The 23,361-nt window shown below is 41.8% G+C and overlaps 3 protein-coding genes across 8 annotated transcripts; 2 read left to right on the plus strand and 1 right to left on the minus strand.

Annotated features, from left to right (window-relative positions):
* Positions 1-848: 848 nt before the first annotated feature.
* LOC117772162 (proteinase-activated receptor 2-like) lies at positions 849-7,740 on the plus strand. 4 transcript variants are annotated; one of them, XM_034603115.1, is made up of 5 exons: positions 944-1,141; positions 2,170-2,238; positions 2,601-2,604; positions 5,925-7,043; positions 7,105-7,740. In XM_034603115.1, the coding sequence occupies exons 1-4, from the start codon at positions 1,075-1,077 to the stop codon at positions 6,952-6,954; spliced, it is 1,170 nt and encodes a 389-aa protein (XP_034459006.1). In that variant the 5' UTR covers positions 944-1,074; the 3' UTR covers positions 6,955-7,043; positions 7,105-7,740. The 4 variants fall into 4 exon arrangements, with proteins under 4 accessions (XP_034459007.1, XP_034459006.1, XP_034459009.1 ...); XM_034603116.1 differs by lacking the exons at positions 5,925-7,043; positions 7,105-7,740 and adding an exon at positions 3,425-3,873 and having other exon boundaries at positions 849-1,141; positions 2,170-3,363; XM_034603118.1 differs by lacking the exons at positions 944-1,141; positions 2,170-2,238; positions 2,601-2,604 and adding an exon at positions 5,135-5,275 and having other exon boundaries at positions 5,363-7,043.
* Positions 5,145-10,645, plus strand: LOC117772165 (proteinase-activated receptor 2-like). Of its 3 annotated transcripts, XR_004615721.1 has the most exons (4): positions 5,145-5,275; positions 9,048-10,252; positions 10,284-10,344; positions 10,406-10,645. XR_004615721.1 is itself a non-coding variant. In XM_034603122.1 (3 exons), exon 2 carries the CDS (start codon positions 9,135-9,137, stop codon positions 10,245-10,247), a length of 1,113 nt encoding a protein of 370 aa, XP_034459013.1. In that variant the 5' UTR covers positions 5,145-5,275; positions 9,048-9,134; the 3' UTR covers positions 10,248-10,252; positions 10,284-10,645. The 3 variants fall into 3 exon arrangements, 2 of the variants coding, with proteins under 2 accessions (XP_034459013.1, XP_034459012.1); XM_034603122.1 differs by having other exon boundaries at positions 10,284-10,645; XM_034603121.1 differs by lacking the exon at positions 10,406-10,645 and having other exon boundaries at positions 9,048-10,285.
* A 2,954-nt stretch (positions 10,646-13,599) lies between these two features.
* On the minus strand, positions 13,600-14,988 carry ch25hl2 (cholesterol 25-hydroxylase like 2). Its single transcript, XM_034602374.1, has one exon. It carries the CDS (start codon positions 14,834-14,836, stop codon positions 13,937-13,939), a length of 900 nt encoding a protein of 299 aa, XP_034458265.1. The 5' UTR covers positions 14,837-14,988; the 3' UTR covers positions 13,600-13,936.
* Positions 14,989-23,361: the final 8,373 nt, after the last annotated feature.

Consider the following 23,361-nt stretch of genomic DNA (forward strand, 5'->3'; position numbering starts at 1 on the left):
TACACTTCCTATAATTGATTTATGTGACAAAAAAATACATTATTCTGCATGTCCACTTATTTAACACAATAATTCAGTACAGTCTGCCTAATAATAATCTGTGTAACGTAGTCAAGTCAAATGGGTTGGCGGGTGAAACAACTTTACATAACATTAGATATCTTACGTGGTGGAGCTTATTCTCCAAACACACAGTCTCCTGTCTCGGTTCATGTCGGTTCAATAACTCCCGTACGGTCCCGTTAGCATCGCCACTACTGCTGGTATCTTGCCTGCAGGCTAGCGGAGCTAAACTAACAAGCCAGGTACAGAGACACCGACACCTGCTCATCACTACTAACACATAAATAACATACTATACTTTACTTACCACAGAAACGGGAGCGCAGACGTCTTTAACTTCTCCGTCAGGAGAACAAGCCGAACATCAAACCGTATTATTCATCCGATATGTGAGTGAAACCTCTCCACAGACTCAGGTCCTGTTCGGTGACGGGGGTTAGCCTGTTAGCCTGTTAGCTCAGGTGAAGCCGAGCAGGCAACAGGCTAGGAGCTGGAGTCGCGAGCTAACGGTGACGTCACCTGTCCATCAAGTGATAATTATTCATAATATCAAACCTCTATATAATTTAAACGAGTGAGTTAGAAAAAAATTCACCCCCCTCAGAGTTGTCATGAAGGAAGAACTAAGTGATTGAGACTAAAACCGTTTTTTGAACCATGCTGTAAACAGGTTTAATTCTGCTCTAAAGTCGGGCTTTTTAACATGGGAGTCAATGGGAATTGACTCCTTCTTGGAGCCAGCCTCAAGTGGCCACCCAGTGAACTGCAGCTTTTTGCACTTCCGTATTGGCCTCATCGCTCAGCCCGGGATGTTGCCCCTTGGTTCAGACTCACAGTGGGAGAACTGGCTCAGACCGGACGTCAGCAGGTAGGCAGTGACGTCAGCGCTCGGACAGGTAGATCAGGGTGTGGCCTTCACGGTGCTTCAAGTATTGTCCGACATTTAAGAAGCACCGGCAGAGCGGCAGTGTGTTGAAGGAGAAGTGAGCCTCTGATCGTCGACAGGACATCATGGATTTAACTCGGTGCTTGTGGCTCGTGTCAATGTTCTGCTGCTGCTGCATCTCTGTCACCTCAGGTAAGAGCTGCAACTTCTCACCGTGTCACAGGAACTGGTTCGTCCGCGTTACACGGACACGCATTCAGCCTTTAATGTATCTGAGGATATAAATGTGGTCTTATCTCAGGAGAAAATATCAAAATGGTATCTTGGATTATTTAAAAGCAAATCAAATGTTTATAAACATGGACAAGTACAGAATGTTTTGACGGGGACATTGTTTCTAACACTGGGTTGTGGTTAACTCCCAAACAGACGGGAATGTCGGGAACTGTAGGCCTTTCTAACTACACACACGTATTTATATCTGGGTTTTGGTCTGTTGCTCAGAGAAGACAAGACATTGGATGAAGTCACTTTTGACTTGACGAGAAAGCAATGGACATTTGTCACTATTTTCTAATGTTTACTAAAAGTATCACTTTGTGTGTTTTCTTGTAGCCTGTTAGAATATAAATAAAATTGTCCATCACAAAGCCCAAGGTGACTTCTTTAAATAACTGGTCCTGTCTCAGTACCTGTACAATCATTTTACAAAGACAAAAACAGCAAATCCTCACATTTGAGAAGCTTTAGTCAGAACATATCTTATATTTTATTGTTTGGTAAACTAGTGCAGTGCTTGACCTAAACCTGCCTCTTCCGAATGGGCTGTTCTCTTGTCCTGTGTTAATGCTCTGGAGATACTTCAGAATTGTTCCTTGTCATTAGTGAGTCCTCCTCTAACAGTTCTACAATATACTGTGTGCAGAGCTTTTTATAAACAGTCTATGGTGCAGAGTGAAGTTACAAAACTTTGTGTTCATCCTCCCTGGTTTATCTGCAATTAAGAATTTATAGCAGATTTTTTTGGGGTATAAAATGAAACTGAATTTGCTTTAGGTTTTACTTAACTGGTGTTATTTCTCATGCATGTCAGCTATTTCAGGGGTGTGATAAGCAGACAGGTAGATTCATTAAATGATAATTATCTAAACCGTTTACAATCAATATTCTCTGAATCAACGAATCAGTGCCCTGATCTGTTTTTACGTGTTTATTTTTAGATAAGGCCAAAGGACGGGGGTTCATCGGGGTTAAGGACCCTGAAAACTCTGGACAAGTTGTTGTGGACCGTGCGACAGCAGACACGTTGAAGAGTAACCTCACCACAGTCTTTCTCCCAATCATCTACATCATCGTATTTTTAGTGGGACTTCCTGCCAACGGCATGGCACTCTGGGTCTTCCTCTTCAGGACCAAAAAGAAGCACCCGTCATCAATCTACATGGCAAACCTGGCACTGGCTGACCTGCTCTTTGTCATTTGGACGCCCCTAAAAATCGCCTACCACTTAAACGGCAACAACTGGATCTATGGAGAGCCGCTGTGCAAAGTCCTTGTGAGCTTCTTCTACGGGAACATGTACTGCTCCATTCTGTTCATCACTTGTCTCAGTGTGCAGAGGTACTGGGTCGTGGCTCACCCTCTGTCCCAGCAGAGTAAGAACACCAAAGTGGCTGTTGGTGTGTGTGTCTCCATCTGGGCTTTCATCTGGCTCACCACCACCCCTCTGTACCTGTATGACCACACTGCCAGGCTCAAAGACCCGAACATCACCACCTGCCATGATGTCAACATCATAGAAGACCTAGAAAATCCATTCCCCTCTGTCCGGCTCCCGTACTACTACTTCATCTTCATGGCCGTCGTTGTGTTCCTCATCCCTTGTGTAGTGATCGTTGTGGCCTATATTCTGTTACTCAGAGCTTTGGGGAACAGCATGGAGGAAAGTACGGCAGCAAAGAACCGACACAGAGCCGTGGTGTTGATCGTGACCGTCCTGGTGACATTCGTGGTGTGTTTCATCCCCAGTAACATCATGCTTGTGGTGCATTACGCTCTCCTGAAGAATGGAGTGATAAATAACGGTTACGCCTTCTACATCTCCACATTATGCCTGGCCAGTCTCAACAGCTGCCTGGACCCGTTCATCTACTACTTTGTGTCCGAGGACTTCAGGAACCACGTGAAGAACACTTTGCTGTGCCGCAGCAGCAGGTCTGTGGAGAGGATGAGAGTTTCATTCAGCTCCATGAAATACTCCAGGAAGAGCAAGTCATATGTGTCAGACACAGGGAACACACAGAGCAGCACATGTTAGCCAGATAATGCAGAGATATCGTGCCTGTGCTTGCACTGTAGTGTTCAGATAACAAGGCATCACACAGGCAGTGTGGCACTGGGACACATTCTATAAAGATAAGGCCGGTCAGTTGCAACCAGTTGACCTCGAGGCATCTCATATCCAGATGTGAACATGACTGTACTGGGATGAGAGCGGAATTCATTTTAAGATGTGTGTTACTTCATTATGAACTGATGATTGGTTTTAAAATGTGAAACATTTATGAATATTTTTTCATATTTCGTGTATATGTAAAGGTAGAACGGGCCTTTTTAAGGCCTGACTTGGCTGCACAGATAAATGTGGGTTTTCTAAGATTTTCACTGCACTGAAGAATATTTACAAACAATGTCTGAAATAAGAGCCAAACTGAACTGATTTGTGCAGCGGATCAGTTGTGACTTATTTTATGTCAGTCGGACTTTGGTCAAATCATTTAGCACAATTCCTGCAGCAAGTTTTAACGTAACTTTAACTTTTTAAACCACGTGTTGCTGAGGTGTTGATGTAATTTTAAGTTTTAATGCGCCAAAGAAAATGGTGTAATTGTTGTATAGTTTCTTAAATAAATGATAAAACAACAGGATGTAGTTTCTGTGAAACTCCTTCACTCGATTGTGTAACTGATTAAAGTCCTGTTCCTGAGTGACTCACAGTTTTCATGATGCAGCCGAAGAGGAAAGTGGATGAGACTCATTGTCATGTATCGCTCTGCCTGCCTCGTAGACATGTTCAGAATTTGTGGAATGTGCTGTGGTGGATTTCACACTCAGAACGGTGTCTGGCCCAAACTTTAAATATTAATGTTTACAATTACTACGTGTTGGTCATGTTTTAGGGTTTTTTTCTGAAGGGAAAAGTCAGACAGAAGAAGAGTGTCAGATTAGAGGTGTTGAAGAATGTTAGAGAACATGCTGAGGCAGGTTTAGAGGATTAAACATGTTGTCCTCCCACTGGTTTCACTACCGCACAACGTTCCACCAGCAGAGAGTAAAACATCGGCAGTGTGTTGAAGGAGAAGTGAGCCTCTCATCGTCGACAGGACATCATGGATTTAACTCGGTGCTTGTGGCTCGTGTCAATGTTCTGCAGCTGCATCTCTGTCACCTCAGGTAAGAGCTGCAACTTCTCACTGTGTCGCAGGAACTGGTTTGTCCGCATTACACAGACATGCATTCAGCCTTTAATGTATCTGAGTATATAAATGTGGTCTTATCTCAGGAGAAAATATCAAAATGTTATCTTTGATTATTTAAAATCGAATCCAATGTTTATAAACATGGACAAGTACAGAATGTTTTGACGGGGACATTGTTTCTAACACTGGGTTGTGGTTAACTCCCAAACAGACGGGAATGTCGGGAACTGTAGGCCTTTCTAACTACACACGTATTTATATCTGGGTTTTGGTCTGTTGCTCAGAGAAGACGAGACATTGGATGAAGTCACTTTTGACTTGACGAGAAAGCGATGGACATTTGTCACTATTTTCTAATGTTTACTAAAAGTATTACTTTGTGTGTTTTCTTGTAGCCTGTTAGAATATAAATAAAATGGTCCATCACAAAGCCCAAGGTGACTTCTTCAAATAACTGGTCCTGTCTCACTACCTGTACAATCATTTTAAACAGACAAAAACAGCAAATCCTCACATTTGAGAAGCTTTAGTCAGAACATATCTTATATTTTATTGTTTGGTAAACTAGTGCAGTGCTTGACCTAAACCTGCCTCTTCCGAATGGGCTGTTCTCTTGTCCTGTGTTAATGCTCTGGAGATACTTCAGAATTGTTCCTTGTCATTAGTGAGTCCTCCTCTAACAGTTCTACAATATACTATGTGCAGAGCTTTTTTATAAACAGTCTATGGTGCAGAGTGAAGTTAGAAAACTTTGTGTTCATCCTCCCTGGTTTATCTGCAATTAAGATTTTAAAGCAGATTTTTTGAGGGCATAAAATGAAACTGAATTTACTTTATTACTGTTCATGTGAGTAGTTATGAATAAGTTTGAAGGTTTTACTTAACTGGTGTTATTTCTCATGCATGTCAGCTATTTCAGGGGTGTGATAAGCAGACAGGTAGATTAATTAAATGATAATTATCTAAACTGTTTACAATCAATATTCTCTCCATCAACTAATCAGTGCCCTGATCTGTTTTTATGTGTTTATTTTTTAGCTAAGATCAAAGATCGGGGGTTCCTCGCGTTTGAGGTCCCTCACAACCCTGGACAAGATGTTGTGGGCAACGCGACGTTGAAGAGTAACCTCACCACAGTCTTTCTCCCAATCAGCTACTGTATCTGAGTATATAAATGTGGTCTTATCTCAGGAGAAAATATCAAAATGTTATCTTGGATTATTTAAAATCAAATCAAATGTTTATAAACACGGACAAGTACAGAATGTTTTGACGGGGACATTGTTTCTAACACTGGGTTGTGGTTAACTCCCAAACAGACGGGAATGTCAGCTATTTCAGGGGTGTTATAAGCAGACAGATAGATTAATTAAATGATAATTATCTAAACTGTTTACAATCAATATTCTCTCCATCAACTAATCAGTGCCCTGATCTGTTTTTATGTGTTTATTTTTAGAAGGGACCAATGAACAGGAATTTGTTGTGGGCAACGCGACAGCAGAGACGTTGAAGAGTAACCTCACCACAGTCTTTCTCCCAATCATCTACATCATCGTATTTATTGTGGGACTTCCTGCCAACGGCATGGCACTCTGGGTCTTCCTCTTCAGGACCAAAAAGAAGCGGCCGTCATCAATCTACTTGGCCAACCTGGCACTGGCTGACCTGCTCTTTGTCATTTGGACGCCCCTAAAAATCGCCTACCACTTAAACGGCAACAACTGGATCTATGGAGAGCCACTGTGCAAAGTCCTTGTGAGCTTCTTCTATGGGAACATGTACTGCTCCATTCTGTCCATCACCTGTCTCAGTGTGCAGAGGTACTGGGTCGTGGCTCACCCTCTGTCCCAGCAGAGCAAGAACACCAAAGTGGCTGTTGGCGTGTGTGTCTCCATCTGGGCTTTCATCTGGCTCACCACCACCCCTCTGTACCTGTATGACCACACTGCCAGGCTCAAAGACCCGAACATCATCACCTGCCATGACGTCAACATCATAAAAAACCTCACAGATCCATTCCCCTCTGTCCGGCTCCCGTACTACTACTTCATCTTCATGGCCGTCGTTGTGTTCCTCATCCCTTGTGTAGTGATCGTTGTGGCCTATATTCTGTTACTCAGAGCTTTGGGGAACAGCATGCAGGAAAGTACGGCAGCAAAGAACCGACACAGATCCAGGGTGTTGATCTTGACCGTCCTGGTGACATTCATGGTGTGTTTCATCCCCAGTAACATCATGCTGGTGGTGCATTACACTCTACTGAAGAATGGAGTGAAAAATAACGGTTACGCCTTCTACATCTCCACATTATGCCTGGCCAGTCTCAACAGCTGCCTGGACCCGTTCATCTACTACTTTGTGTCCGAGGACTTCAGGAACCACGTGAAGAACACTTTTCTGTGCCGCAGCATCCGGACTGTGAAGAGGATGAGCATTTCATTCAGCTCCGTGAAATACTCCAGGAAGAGCAAGTCAAGTACGTCAGACACAGGGAACACAAAGCAGCACATGTTAGCCAGATAAAGCAGAGATATCGTGCCTGTGCTTGCACTGTAGTGTTCAGATAACAAGGCATCACACAGGCCGTGTGGCACTGGGACACATTCTATAAAGATAAGGCCGGTCAGTTGCAACCAGTTGGCCTCAAGGCATCTCATATCCAGATGTGAACATGACTGTACTGGGATGAGAGCGGAATTCATTTTAAGATGTGTGTTACTTCATTATGAACTGATGTTTGGTTTTAAAATGTGAAACATTTATGCATATTTTTTCATATTTCGTGTATATGTAAAGGTAGAAAGGGCCTTTTTAAGGCCTGACTTGGCTGCACAGATAAATGTGGGTTTTCTAAGATTTTCACTGCACTGAAGAATATTTACAAACAATGTCTGAAATAAGAGCCAAACTGAACTGATTTGTGCAGCGGATCAGTTGTGACTTATTTTATGTCAGTCGGACTTTGGTCAAATCATTTAGCACAATTCCTGCAGCAAGTTTTAACGTAACTTTAACTTTTTAAACCACGTGTTGCTGAGGTGTTGATGTAATTTTAAGTTTTAATGCGCCAAAGAAAATGGTGTAATTGTTGTATAGTTTCTTAAATAAATGATAAAACAACAGGATGTAGTTTCTGTGAAACTCCTTCACTCGATTGTGTAACTGATTAAAGTCCTGTTCCTGAATGACTCACAGTTTTCATCATGCAGCCGAAGAGGAAAGTGGATGAGACTCATTGTCATGTATCGCTCTGCCTGCCTCGTAGACATGTTCAGAATTTGTGGAATGTGCTGTGGTGGATTTCACACTCAGAACGGTGTCTTGCCCAAACTTTATTTATTTATCTTTACATTTACTACGTGTTGGTCATGTTTTAGGGTTTTTTTCTGAAGGGAAAAGTCAGACAGAAGAAGAGTGTCAGATTAGAGGTGTTGAAGAATGTTAGAGAACATGCTGAGGCAGGTTTAGAGGATTAAACATGTTGTCCTCCCACTGGTTTCACTACCGCACAACGTTCCACCAGCAGAGAGTAAAACATCGGCAGTGTGTTGAAGGAGAAGTGAGCCTCTCATCGTCGACAGGACATCATGGATTTAACTCGGTGCTTGTGGCTCGTGTCAATGTTCTGCTGCTGCTGCGTCTCTGTCACCTCAGGTAAGAGCTGCAACTTCTCACTGTGTCGCAGGAACTGGTTTGTCCGCATTACACAGACATGCATTCAGCCTTTAATGTATCTGAGTATATAAATGTGGTCTTATCTCAGGAGAAAATATCAAAATGTTGTCTTGGATTATTTAAAATCAAATCCAATGTTTATAAACATGGACAAGTACAGAATGTTTTGACGGGGACATTGTTTCTAACACTGGGTTGTGGTTAACTCCCAAACAGACGGGAATGTCGGGAACTGTAGGCCTTTCTAACTACACACACGTATTTATATCTGGGTTTTGGTCTGTTGCTCAGAGAAGACGAGACATTGGATGAAGTCACTTTTGACTTGACGAAAAAGCGATGGACATTTGCCACTATTTTCTAATGTTTACTAAAAGTATCACTTTGTGTGTTTTCTTGTAGCCTGTTAGAATATAAATAAAATTGTCCATCACAAAGCTCAAGGTGACTTCTTTAAATAACTGGTCCTGTCTCAGTACCTGTACAATCATTTTACACAGACAAAAACAGCAAATCCTCACATTTAAGACGCTTTAGTCAGAACATATCTTATATTTTATTGTTTGGTAAACTAGTGCAGTGCTTGACCTAAACCTGCCTCTTCCGAATGGGCTGTTCTCTTGTCCTGTGTTAATGCTCTGAAGATACTTCAGAATTGTTCCTTGTCATTAGTGAGTCCTCCTCAAACAGTTCTACAATATACTGTGTGCAGAGCTTTTTATAAACAGTCTATGGTGCAGAGTGAAGTTAGAAAACTTTGTGTTCATCCTCCCTGGTTTATCTGCAATTAAGATTTTATAGCAGATTTTTTTGGGGGCATAAAATGAAACTGAATTTGCTTTATTACTGTTCATGTGAGTAGTTATGAATGTGTTTGAAGGTTTTACTTAACTGGTGTTATTTCTCATGCATGTCAGCTATTTCAGGGGTGTGATAAGCAGACAGATAGATTCATTAAATGATAATTATCCAAACCGTTTACAATCAATATTCTCTCCATCAAGTAATCAGTGCCCTGATCTGTTTTTATGTGTTTATTTTTAGTTGAGGCCGACAATCGGGGGTTCATCGTGGTTGAGGTCACTGACAAACCTGGACAAGAGGTTGTGGGCAACGCGACAACAGAGACGTTGAAGAGTAACCTCACCACAGTCTTTCTCCCAATCATCTACATCATCGTATTTATTGTGGGACTTCCTGCCAACGGCATGGCACTCTGGGTCTTCCTCTTCAGGACCAAAAAGAAGCAGCCGTCATCAATCTACTTGGCAAACCTGGCACTGGCTGACCTGCTCTTTGTCATTTGCACACCCCTAAAAATCGCCTACCACTTAAACGGCAACAACTGGATCTATGGAGAGCCACTGTGCAAAGTCCTTGTGAGCTTCTTCTACGGGAACATGTACTGCTCCATTCTGTCCATCACCTGTCTCAGTGTGCAGAGGTACTGGGTCGTGGCTCACCCTCTGTCCCAGCAGAGCAAGAACACCAAAGTGGCTGTTGGTGTGTGTGTCTCCATCTGGGCTTTCATCTGGCTCACCACCACCCCTCTGTACCTGTATGACCAAACTGCCGAGCTCAAAGAACCAAACATCATCACCTGCCATGACGTCAACATCATAAAAAACCTCACAGATCCATTCCCCTCTGTCCGGCTCCCATACTACTACTTCATGTTCATGGCCGTCGTTGTGTTCCTCATCCCTTGTGTAGTGATCGTTGTGGCCTATATTCTGTTACTCAGAGCTCTGGGGAACAGCATGCAGGAAAGTACGGCAGCAAAGAACCGACACAGATCCAGGCTGTTGATCGTGACCGTCCTGGTGACATTCGTGGTGTGTTTCATCCCCAGTAACATCATGCTGGTGGTGCATTACACTCTACTGAAGAATGGAGTGATAAATAACGGTTACGGCTTCTACATCTCCACATTATGCCTGGCCAGTCTCAACAGCTGCCTGGACCCGTTCATCTACTACTTTGTGTCCGAGGACTTCAGGAACCACGTGAAGAACACTTTGTTGTGCCGCAGCATCCGGACTGTGGAGAGGATGAGAGTTTCCTTCAGCTCCGTGAAATACTCCAGGAAGAGCAAGTCAAGTACGTCAGACACAGGGAACACACAGAGCAGCACATGTTAGCCAGAGAAAGCAGAGATATCGTGCCTGTGCTTGCACTGTAGTGTTCAGATAACAAGGCATCACACAGGCAGTGTGGCACTGGGACACATTCTATAAAGATAAGGCCGGTCAGTTGCAACCAGTTGAACTCGAGGCATCTCATATCCAGATGTGAACATGACTGTACTGGGATGAGAGCGGAATTCATTTTAAGATGTGTGTTACTTCATTATGAACTGATGATTGGTTTTAAAATGTGAAACATTTATGCATATTTTTTTATATTTCGTGTATATGTAAAGATAGAAAGGGCCTTTTTAAGGCCTGACTTGGCTGCACAGATAAATGTGGGTTTTCTAAGATTTTCACTGCACTGAAGAACATTTACAAACAATGTCTGAAATAAGAGCCAAACTGAACTGATTAACTTAACTTTAACTTTTTAAACCACATGTTCTTTTTAAACTCCTTCACTCGTTTGTGTAACTGATTAAAGACCTGTTCCTGAGTGACTCAGTTTACATTTACTACGTGTTGGTCATGTTTTAGGTTTTTCTTCTGAAGGGAAAAGTCAGACAGAAGAAGAGTGTCAGAGTAGAGGTGTTGAAGAATGTTAGAGAACATGCTGAGGCAGGTTTAGAGGATTAAACATGTTGTCCTCCCACTGGTTTCACTACCGCACAACGTTCCACCAGCAGAGAGTAAAACAGCTCACCTATTTTTACAATACACCTCAGTTAGTGACCTCCTACGTGACTCTCAGTGTGGGTGCAGCCTGTTTCTGGTTTCTAGTTAAACTTGTAGCTCATTCAATGTGTGTCACAGTCACGTTTTATTTTGAGTTGAAATCTCTCACCTAAGACAACGCATGTTGTCTTCTAAAAGACAATAGAGTGTCAACAAAGGGGGGTATTGTGAACTAAAGTGAAGGGTCCTGGTATTCTTTTCTGTAGATAAGGAGTAAATGAGCCGATGTGTTTCAAGCAACTACCCCACCCAAAGAGGTACACACACACACACGCACACACACAGATTGTGAATGGTGACAGCTTCCTGTTTAATGACTGGTTGAGGCAGAGCTCTGGGCTGTTTAAGAAGGTAAATGATTGCTGTTGGGTGTCATGTTACCTTTTGTCAGCACTCGGAGTAAACAATACCTTCTTTTCACATGTTGGGGACAGGGCCACTCCCTGGCGATGTTACATTTACATTTGTTAGCTACACTATGTGACGAGGGCAAACATGAATCACTTCTTAAATCATTCCTGAAAAACCAACAGAAGGGATTATGTATCTAAAATGGAATAAAGATCTGGCACATTACTGAAAAGAGAAGGGTTAAAAGATTCTGATTGTGGTTTGTAAAAGTTTCCAAAAGGGTTTGAGGGCACCATGAATTATGCAGGGGGTGATATGTCCTGCAGCAGTGTTTCTGACCATGAATGATCCTGCAGGAATGAAAACGCAGATGACCTTGAACATAATGCCGGTGTGCACACATTTAAAAACACATCCTGCTGAATGACACAATCAACACAGCTTTGGTGTGAGGGCCATTGTAATAGGAATTATAATGCAGTTGCACTCCAAATAACTGCGTTGCAATATATAGCAATGTTCTTAGGGAATAATTCATTATTCTTTGGAAACTTACTCCCCTTCTAGAGTTAAATGACAAAGGCGGATATCACATTCCTGTCAAATATGAAGCTATACCACAGGGAGCCAGTTAGCTTAGTATGGAGAGTGGAAACAGGTTGAACAGATCATCTGGCTCTGTCCAAAGACACAACAAAACCACCCCCACTAGCACCTCATATCCTTTTACAAAACTCAAAGTGTGAAAACAGCATGTTGTGGTTTTACGGCTGCCTCTTTCCCTGTGAAGTTACTTCTGCAGTTGCACACAAGCAGCTTAAGTGGTGGTTTGCGTTGCATATTTCCATGACACAATATTTACGGTATGTTTCATAGGAACTGGTGGATTGCATCAGCCCTGTAACCACAAGACTGACAAGTGGTCAGGTATTGAAATATGAGAAAATAATTAGCTACTGAGAGATGGCACTGATCTGACTCGATGCAACGGTTGAAGTTATTTTACCTATGCACAAGTGAGATGGTTTCTTCCATAGGGTGCTGGTAGATTGCAGAGCAAACAGAAATCTTTAAAAAACATTCCTTTGAGCATGTTTCTGAATTAAACAATAAAAGAAATACCCTCACTAAACACACACACATATTACAGATCCCCAACATAATCAACCTCGAGTTTAAAGTTTGTTAATTTCTTCATAAATAAGATCCCAGTACTAGAAGAAATTTGAGAGACACGCAGACAGTTTTGCTTGAGGCATGTGAACATGTTTCTTCGTGAAACAACCTGTTGCAACTGTCAATTCCCAGGCAGAAACACGCCACAACACCTCCGCCTGTGTCTCCATCTGAGATGAGAGTGCTGAGCTATGACTCACTGCATGTCCTCTTTGATATAAATAGACATGACACAATGTTAGATAGTTTAATCTGTGCAAATAAGAATTGTAGATGCAGCCAAAAAAAATTGTTTTGTATTTTTAAAAAGTCAAATGAGTTGATTGCCACAGTAATGTATATTAGGCTACCCCACAATACTAAAAATACTTTGTTTGTTTAGTACCTTTCAATACAGGAAACAACACCGATTAACAATCAAAACATGAATAAAATAGATATTTTGTTTCAAAAAATGAAATAAAACAGAGACAGGTCTCTGAGGGTCTGATTTCCTGTGACAGGCCCTTTTGAGCCTATGGATCCTGACGGCAAACATCCCTTCTCATTTGTTTTTTCAAACTAGAACTTGGAGTTGACCAGCACAAGACCAGAGGATCCCAGACTGCAGCCTGGCTCACAGGAGGACAAAAGTTCAGAGATATACCGAACATAGCAAAGTCTCTCGCAGTGTTTGATCCTCATTTTCACATGTGGAAGACTTTGCATCACAAACATGTTCACTCTTTTTGGGGTGAGTTTAATGAAGAACTCTTCCAGTAAGACCATTTTGTCTGAGAGAGCGGATGATAGATTAGTATTGCGCCCACGCATCATACTGGGATGCAGCTTAAAGACCACTATTCATGCGTGTGAGTGAGAGAGTCGGTGCTGAGGAGGGAGAGAGGGAGAATGTTTGTGCTAACGTGTGTGTAATCACTCTGACAGATCACACCATCCACCGTCAGCACATTCTCAACTACTCACCAAAGTGCAACAGAAGAAATCTCAAAAAAGTGCTTTAATCTTTTACTTTTATTTTTCAGGGTAACTGAAAACAGGACCTGAGAATACCATGGAGACGAAACATTAATATATTAACATTAATGGAAAATCTCTAGGAATAAAAAATAAATGTACAAAGTACAACAGTGCCTGGTAAAACATTACAGATAATTCTTCTCAACAACTTACCAGAAAATGTTAAGAGTGATAATCAGCTCCTAAACAGTGAAGAATATCCATATTCTGTTAGAGAGCAGAGGAGAATATCAGAATAGAGTGAGTCAATTTAACAATATCAACGAGAAAGAAAGGCATGGAGATGGGGAAGAGAGAAAGTGTTCTACCGAAGAGGAGAGAGGAAAATAACATGAACTAGTCGGACAAGAGCAGGTACAAAAGAGACAGAGCAAGTAAAAGAGAGACAGAGTCAATGAGGGATTAATACAAGCTCTTTAGTCTTTTCTCCCCTTCAGCTCGTCTGGCTCTCCATTGGCAATGTGGCTGGAGGGAGTTGACACGGTGTGGGTGCCCCCCAGCCAGTCCCAGTGAGAGAAGAATGGGGCAAAATTGGTGCTGGGCCTCTGGTGGTGTGTGTCATGCTTGGGTGCACCGCCCCAGAGGCCAAAGGGCACCAGGTTATGCATGGCCCACGGGAAGTTGTAGCCGCAGTGGTCCTCGGTGGAAACATAGACGTTGAACACCATGAAGCCCCATGTTGTGAGGCAGTGGCACTGGAGCAGGATTGGGTCCACCGTAGCCCACAACCCCACGCTGAACAGCTCCCAGCCAGACAGGTACTGGGTGACCAGGCTGAAAGGCTGGTTGTACTGGTGGTGCACGGCGTGGAAGGTGCGGTACAGCCAGGGAATCCGATGGTGCAGCAGGTGCCACAGGTAATACTGGAAGTCGAAGACTACCATGCAGCCCAGGATGCCCAGGAAGAAGCTCCAGAGAGAGGGCGCTTCACGAGGCAGTGGGGTGGGCGGCCTCCACAGCCACTGGGCAACTGCAGCAGGAAAGATGTACAGAAGGTGGTTGTAGATGGTGATGCCCAGGGTCGTCCAGATGTTTGGCCAGGAGATTGGTTTGTCAGGATGGAGCCTGTAGCGGTTGATGCAAGGCCAGGTGGGAGCCAGCAGGTCCAACACGGTGTAAAGACCAACCAGGAAGAAGTAGGTGGTGACGGAGAGGAACACAGGGACGAGAGGGCTCGTCAGGAGGTCGTGGTGGTTCTGGTGGAGGAAGTCCCAAAGTGGCTGCAGGACCAAGTCGTGGGACTGGCCCCCTGTCACGTTGTCCACATTCGTCATCCAGGATAAAGCCTCAGTTCTGAGTAACCTGCCCGTGCTCATCACTAACACAGCGTCTCTCTTTTGAAAGAGGGCCGATCCAAGAGGATTATTTTCTAACACGCTTCTGGAGAGGATAAACAGAGTCTAAACGAACGGAGAGATCCAATCAGCTTCTCTTTATAGGTTAAGCAAGAGCAAATTGTCTGGCGAGATTGTGCCAAATTGGACTGGCGGGCTGTCTTAGCCTCTTATGTATAGTCAAGCTCCACCTCTACCCCATCCACCCCCTCTGAATTTCAAAAGTGGGCACTTAGTACAGGCTCTTTTTCATGGCACAAGGACCACAGCCAGGACTCAGGAGCCAGGCCACAACAGCTCTCATTTTTGACCCAGATCATGGAGAGAAGGCTTCCGTTTACTTGTGAATTTGACTCTGTCACAAAACGCAAGAGACGGTGTTTTATAGTTGTTAACATTATCAGAATAGACATCAACTGAAACAAGTCATACAGTCTCTCGCTGTTAATATTTCTGCCTCTCTCAGATTATCAGACACACACACACTTGTCTCTCTATAGTTGTGAGGACACTCATTGCCATAATGCATTATCTAGCCCCTTACCCTAACCTAAACCTAATTCTAACCCTAACCCCTAAAACCAAGTCTTAACCCTGAAACGATCCTTTCAATTTCACACACACACACACACACACACACACACACACACACACACACACACACACACACACACACACACACACACACACTGTACACTGACATTTGAGCCCAGAGGAGTAATTAATCATACACCAGCTGTCAAATGAGACATGAATTCAAAAGCACTTCCTTTCTGTTGTTGGATTGCTGTTGGCCTATCACTCAGTTTGAGTTTGTTTACAGAAAAGAGTTCATTTCTAAAAAAAACTGAGCTGGAGCAGCAAGCACAGCTCTTGTTTCCATGGAGTGACCCAATATTTCTGTGCAGAGCGGAGGTTTGGATAATATCTCATGTAACACTGTGCACTCTATGTTAAGATGTCAACTTAAGATGCTCTTAACACTGATTTCATTAAATAACAACATATCACATGACAACAGCAGGCCAGACAATTATTCTACAAGTATATTGAATTCATGTGTGGTAAGAGAAAACAGACACACTGACATACACAGGGTTTGATTTAAAGTTGACTGAATAAATCCACCCATGTGAATGCAGGGGAAACCTACATGCATTAAAGGAATAGTTTGACATTTTGGGAAGTAAACTTTCTGTCTCATGAATTAGCTCCTTGTCACAGTGAGGCTGCCACTGGGTCAAATATTCTGACACATAATACCATTCATTTGAGTTTCTGTTTTATGTTAAAGTTAACTAATGAGCTTATAGTCACTAATAACTCAATTTTTTATTGTCAAACGGAGCAGGATAGCTGTTTTCATATGTTTCCAGTATTTATCAATCAATAAATCAAATGAAATTTGGATAGTCCATATTCACAAACCACAGTTTGCCACATCAGTCTTAACAAGGTGTGAAATCCTTTGCCCTTAACCCTCAAAAATAGTGACGGAAAAAACATGTGACAGTGGTACAATAGATGCCGCCTGTAACAGAGCTCTTCAACAAAATCAAAACATTAACAACATTCATTAGAAAAGACAGTGTCTAACATAAATGTATTTTTAATAATGTACTATATGTGAGTATTCATATTGTTTATTCAAGCTATCTAGTTGTAATCATAATCCAATTCTTGTTCTACTTCTTCTTCTTCGCTGTGACACAATTCAGAGGCTTCATCCTTCAGAGGACGCGGCCTACCCGGCCCACGAAAGAGGTCTTCGGTAGATTGCGAAGGCCGAGCTGAAATGAGATATTCTGGTCTACAGAGGATTTCCATGATCGGCATCAATTGCTCATTTCGCCCTTATTGCTGTTGCCTAGCAACAGAGCTGAAGTTGGATTGGACCAGAAAGTTTTAATGCCCCTTGACGCATTTGAAGGAGCTCACGAAATGGGACGGCCTACTCGCACAGCTGTGACTCAATCGGGCCTTCAAATGCAGCCTCTGAAGGATGCAGCCCCTGAATTGAGCCACATTACATGGTAGAAACAGCAGGAGAGATGGACTTTAAAGACATGCAGTGTAAACAATGTGGACCCACTGCAGGCAACACTTAAAGAAGAGCATAAAAACACACATATCCTGTCTGTAATAGGACAGCTTAAGAGTATTATCATTACACTTTCTGATACCTCTGATCAGCCAATAGAGGGCAACAAAAGTCAAGTCTTCACCAAACCTACACGCCACTAAAATAATGAATGGGGAGAAACTGCATCTGAGCAAGATTTTCTTAGATTTTGGTCTTTTTTAAAGGTTTCAATAGTAGGGACGGAGCTCAACAGAGAGGACAGTGTTTTTCATTGCATTCATCCAAGGTATGAGTGATACCCAGGAGGCAGATAGGCAGTGTCGAGTTACATGAAATGAGTATTGTGTCAACACGACAGCTGATGAAGCATTATCCTGTGCAAGACAGACCATGAACAGTAGAGAAGACTTGTGTTTAAACCAACAACACTGTCCACGACCAAACTGGTTTTACTGCACTGACGATATTAGTATCTGTGCAATCTACAGCCACTATATTGGCATCAAAAAGTGAAGCACATTCATTAAAATATGTAAAGAAAGCTGGAGTTATTTGAGTGATCAATAGTTCCCCGACAACATACAGTACTAAATACTCTGCACCATCTATAGCCTCCTATAACAATGGCCTCTGTCTTATTGTTTCCTCTGGGACTTTGATATCAAGTCAAACCCAGAGGAAAAACACTGACAGTTACAGAAGTCAAAAATAACTAATAGCTCATGGAAGAAGATCTGGCCACTGTCTGACTCAACAGATCCCAAAACTAGAGATCCCCTTAAGGAATTACAGAAACAGCTCTTGGCACATTGTCAAAAATGATGAGCAGAAACTGCTCCAGTGCCTCAGTAATCAGCTCTCTGGGTAGATGCGGGTGATCGCAAACCATGTTTTGATTTACCACTTGACTCACAAGTGTAAAGTAAATGAGACGTGGCGCCCACCACATCACGCAGGTGTCTGAGGACACATTGACTCTTCACTTGCGTAGGGACAGCACTGGTCCGTTGAGCTCTGCTGCCACAAGGCTTCCAAGGAACACTGTCCAGACCATCCCTGGTTCTGGAGGGAACCAGATAAAAATAAAAGTTTAATGCTGCACAATAAAGAAATCCGACGTATGATGATTAAACGATAGAAGAATGAACTCTCGCTGAAACATGCAGTAGTTTATTTACTGGCTTGTACTTTATTGGATGGCTATAGCATCGGGCCAAGGATTCAGCAAAATGCCAAAAAAACACTTTGTTTAACAAAGTAACAAAGTTTGTCAGAGCGAGTCACTGAAGTACAGACAGTGAGAAATCGTCCAGCGGCTATTTACACTGACCCTGACAGGGTGAGCACAGCGATGCTAACACCTCACACCAAAGCTTGTCCCTTCACTTTACTTTAACTTCCCCATGTTTACCCTTCAAAACACTACAACCCTAGTAAATGCTTTACAACACACTATAATGTAGTCGTAACCTTGTTTGAGAACATTATATGTGTTTATCAACGTATTTATGTGTATACACTGTAAATTAAGATGGAATCGTTTTTATTAGATTGCACATTAAATCAAATCCTTACAATGTGTGATGAGACTTTTGTACACACCATGCAAAGGTGTAGTTTAAAACTGTTTATGTTGAGCTTGACCGTAGATTGGATTCTCTTTTTACTTTATTACTCATGACAGACACTACAACAACACCAATGTACAAAAATATATATATATATATAAAGATATATGGATTTTTGTTTTGGAGAATGTCGAATTGAATGAACTCACTTCTGAACGCAACAAAGGACTGTCTCCGACCATTGAATTTAAATGTATTTGTATATGAATAAACAATTAATTAGTAAATGTAATTAATATAATTAATAATACTTTATTTTTCATGGTGTAATGAAAATATAATGGCATATTATATCATATGATTACAACATTGTTTTATATTATGACTTTAACTCCTATAAGAATATGAGCAAAATAAACATGAATGAATGAATAAAACATATGAAGCTGTATGTTTTCAAAGAGGAGATAGATAAACCGTCTTTACATTTAAATACACCTCGTGAATTGCAAGATGATAATAAATAATATGACTTTTATCAATTGATTACATATTGCTTCTATGTGGTAACTGGGTGTGGGTGATTGGGATTGAAATAAAATGTTACAGAAGCTTTGCAAAAAAGAGCTGAACATTTTACTAAATACTGCAAAAAATCAAAAGGTTTCTGGGTAAGTATTGATGTCTGAATGTTGCCTGTTTTGCCGCATGCTACTTCAACAGGATAAAAGAAGTGCACAAGCAGGATTATATAGACACAGTGTCAATGTATGTGTAAATACCATATGAGACAAGACAGCAGAAGCAGATTTTCCATTCAGGCTCAGCTGTAGTGTAATGGAAAAAAATTGAAAAGAAATTAAGAATTAATGATGTTCGTTCAGCTGCCCCCAGCAGTGCAAAAACAAGAGGTTAGAATAAAGCTGGCGGAGGAAAGCCACTTTAATTGAAGGATTATGAAAAGCAGTCAGTCCCTCTGACATTGAGACTGAATGGTCACTTCACCACCACGTTTCTCAGCAACATTTGAGTTGAGGGCTGCGACACAGAAGTGTGAAAACAGGCTTTACACTCAGCCCGGACTCCTTCATCCCAAGTGTGTTTCTTTCTCTGCTGCTTCAGGCTTGGTGACAGCGCGTGTTAACAGCACTGGAGGTGTGACAGGAATACACCTTCAGGAACAGAATCACGTCAGCGTCCATCAACAGGTGCTGGACTCATCTGCTCAAATGGCCTCTGTGAGTGGAGGACAGAGCCCCCGCAGAGATGTGGGTGCAGAACAGAGGAGGGGAGAAATCTGAGGATTCAGTGATGGGACAGAAAAGCGGGTCTGATCTGATGCGTCACTTAGGTAAAAGAAAAGAGGAGTCTGCAGCCTTGCCTGAGACTCACTGAGGCTGTTCTATCTGAGCTAAAAGCTAATATGAGCATGTTAACATGACCACAATAACAATACTAGCATGTCCATAGTTAGCAGAGATAATGATAACTGTTTTTATCTTCTTAATTTAATGTGTTAATTAGCCACACAAAGCACGATGTGATTAAATTGTGGACAAATTGATAATTTGGCTTGTTTATGACCAAGATGGAAACTCAGTGGATGAAGGTTATCAGTTTAGGTGGGCATCAATGTCTGTAACAATGTTAATAGACATCCGCCATAGAAATATTTGGTCTAGATATTGTCACTCAAAATTACAAGTCACTGGCCCAGGAGGAAAGGTCACAGGATGTATAAAGTCAACAGGATTCTTCCTCTACGGGACATGAATGTCTGCACAAAATTTCATGACAATCCAATTAACAGTTGTTGAGGAAATTCATGCAGCACCAAAGTACAATTTTTTATTTTTTTTATTCAACAGATAAGATAAGATCAGGTAATATTAGATAAGATAATATAACATAAGATAAGATAAGACTGTGCCAAAATGCTTTAAGTCTGCTGCCATCATGCCTGTCCCAAAGAAAACAGCAATCAGCAGCCCTAATGACTTCAGACTGGTGGCTCTCAAACCCACTGATGAAATGCTTTTTGATCAACACCAATGTGCGGACAGAAACAACAGATCAACAGAGGACACCATCAACACAGCTCTTCATGCGTGAGGAAGTTGTTTGTGGACTTCAGCTCCACATTCAACAAATCCATCCCCAGCAGAATGGTGCCCAAACTGCACAACCTGGGGGTCAGTCCGCTCTCATGCAGATGGATCAAGGACTTTTCAACAAATTGACCACAGACTGTCAGGCTGGGGAACTCCCCGACCCTGACACTCAGCACTGGAGCTCCACAGGGCTCCGTGCTGAGCCCTCTCCTCTACTCCCTCTTTACCCACGACTGTGTACCAACCCACAGAAACAATACAATCATCCAGTTTGCAGATGACATCACTGTGGTTGGACTGATTCAAATCGGTGATGAGTCTGCCTTCAGGGATGAGGTCTGCAAACTGTCAGAATGGTACCATCCACAACCTGGCACTCAACTCCTCCAGATCAAAGGAGTTGATCAGGAAAAAGAAAGAACAACCTGCTGTAGTGTGACTAGCTTCGAATTCCAAGGCACACACATCTCCCAGGTCTTCACATGGACAGATGACATCAAGGATATGCAAATGATAAGTATATATATATGTCTGTGTGTGTGTGTGTGTGTGTGTGTGTGTGTGTGTGTGTGTGTATTTATTGTTCATATCGTTCCTCTTATTTTTTCATATGTGTGTAAATTTAATGTACAATGCATATGTACGTGCTGATTCTGTTTAAAGAGTCTTTGCATGTTCTTTTATATATATTGTATATACAATTTCATTGTACAGCTGTGCAATGACAATAAAAGCATTCTATTCTATTATATCCTATTCTATAAGATAAGACAATCATCCAAGCAGCAGACCCAATTATCAATAATTATCTTACATTATCAGTATTTTTTTTCATTATGAGTAATAATTCAATGGCCATTACAGACACAATATAAGTGTGTGTCTTACATTGGAAGGGCAGAAGTTATCTCCTTTAATGCCACCTTCCCGCACAACATTGTCTAATAGCGGCTGTGAGGGGAAACTGTTTCGTCACCTTAATAGATGGAAAGTTCATTTCTCCGTGGCAGTGGCTGTGAGTGGAAGAAAAGTTCCCTCAGGTGTTGTCTTTGGGGGCTACAGGCAAAGAGTGTTATTCTCCACTGTCACTTCTGACACGCTGACAGAGGTGGAGGGAAGGGGGGGGGGGGGGGGTCATGTATATGAGAGGTGCTTATAGACCATTTGTGACCATTTTAAATCAAATAGCTGCTTGAGAGGCAGAAACATGTTAATAAATCCATAACACATGTTTTTTGGTGATTGTTTGTCTTCAGCGTTAAATCACAAGTAAATGGCCAAGCTGACTACCCCTGTCTTATAGGACCTTTATGTCAGCCACTACTCATTTGCAACAGTAAATACTTTTTTATGTTTAACAGTTTTTTATTGGTGTTATTTGGGTAATCAATACAATTATACAATTACACATCACAAATCTAATGGTTATACCCCTACCCACAATAAGACCCACCCACCCCCAGCCAGCCTACCCCATGCAGCAGAAGTACATACATTAAGACAGAATCTAGAATGTATATATATATATATATATATACACGTAAATACAGGAATATTGAATTATTACAATACAATTACATACAACAATGCTGCCAGACAATGCAAAAAAAAAAAAAAGAAAATAAATAAATAAAATTAAAAATTAAAAATTAAAAAAGGGGAGAGAGAGGGGAGGGGGGGGGGGGGTGGTTGCCATCTAATCTTTCTCTTGTAGTGGGCTTTGTATGCTCTCATAGTACGACAAGAAAGGGGTCCAGGTTCTCTCAAAGCTCTGTATGGAACCTTTCAGAGTATATCTGATTTTCTCCAGTTTCAAGAAAGACATGGTGTCTCTAATCCATCTGCTGAATGTGGGTGGTGTTTGTTCCTTCCATAAGAGTAGTATCAGACGTCTGGCAAGCAGAGAGGTGAAAGCTATGACAACATGGGCCCTGCCCTTAAGAGGACGAGCTTCATCAGTAAAGCCAAAAATGGCACATAATGGGTTTGGAGGGATGACCACACCAAACATTTTAGAGTAAGCATGAAAGATGTCTGCCCAAAATGTTCTGAGGAAAGGGCAGGACCAGAACATATGTATGTGATCAGCTGGTTGACTTTTACAGCGGGGACAAGAGGGGTCAACATCAGGGAAAATCTTGGCAAGTTTAGCCCTAGTCCAGTGAACTCTCAGGAGGATTTTAAGTTGAATTAAGCTATGTCTAGCGCATGGGGATGATGTGTGTACTAAGTTTAGTGCAGCCTCCCATTGATCCTCTCTCATTACTTCCCCTAGGTCTTCTTCCCAGAGTAAGTAAATACTTTTTTAGAAGAAATGTAACACTATACACTACACAAAATTATTCAGACTCTATTCAGCCCTATTTTAAGTCATGTTTTCTTCTATCTGAGATACAGTATATACTGTAATACATATTCAATTAACAGTAATAATATATTTCAATTAAAGTGAGGTCTGCTGATTATTATATGTCAAATCTGTGGTTTCAATAAAAACTGCAGTATTACCCAGAGAAATGTCATGAAGTGAAAGTATAAATATAAAAATACATAGGAAAACAACTTTCCCTGTTCAACCAAGTAAAAAAGAAAACTAAAATGGAAACCTGTATTGTCCCCTGAGCAAAAAACATCACACTGGTTCCAGTTAATATTTCCGCTTGTGCTGTCTCTCATTAACCAGCAGGACACAGTTGCTATAAATTTCCTCCCAAAAAGTCATGAAGTCAAGCACACAGTGGGGCC

The sequence above is a fragment of the Hippoglossus hippoglossus genome, chromosome 12 (assembly GCF_009819705.1).
Source record: "Hippoglossus hippoglossus isolate fHipHip1 chromosome 12, fHipHip1.pri, whole genome shotgun sequence".
Lineage (NCBI taxonomy): Eukaryota > Metazoa > Chordata > Actinopteri > Pleuronectiformes > Pleuronectidae > Hippoglossus > Hippoglossus hippoglossus.

What these genes read in the sequence shown, in the direction of transcription:
- LOC117772165 (XM_034603122.1), top strand. Translation starts at nt 9,135, where the DNA reads ATGTGTTTATTTTTAGTTGAGGCCGACAATCGGGGGTTCATCGTGGTT.
- ch25hl2 (XM_034602374.1), bottom strand. Translation starts at nt 14,836, where the DNA reads ATGAGCACGGGCAGGTTACTCAGAACTGAGGCTTTATCCTGGATGACG.
- LOC117772162 (XM_034603115.1), top strand. Translation starts at nt 1,075, where the DNA reads ATGGATTTAACTCGGTGCTTGTGGCTCGTGTCAATGTTCTGCTGCTGC. An exon ending in CTGCATCTCTGTCACCTCAG is followed by an intron (nt 1,142 to 2,169) that starts GTAAGAGCTGCA and finishes GTTTATTTTTAG; the next exon opens with ATAAGGCCAAAGGACGGGGG.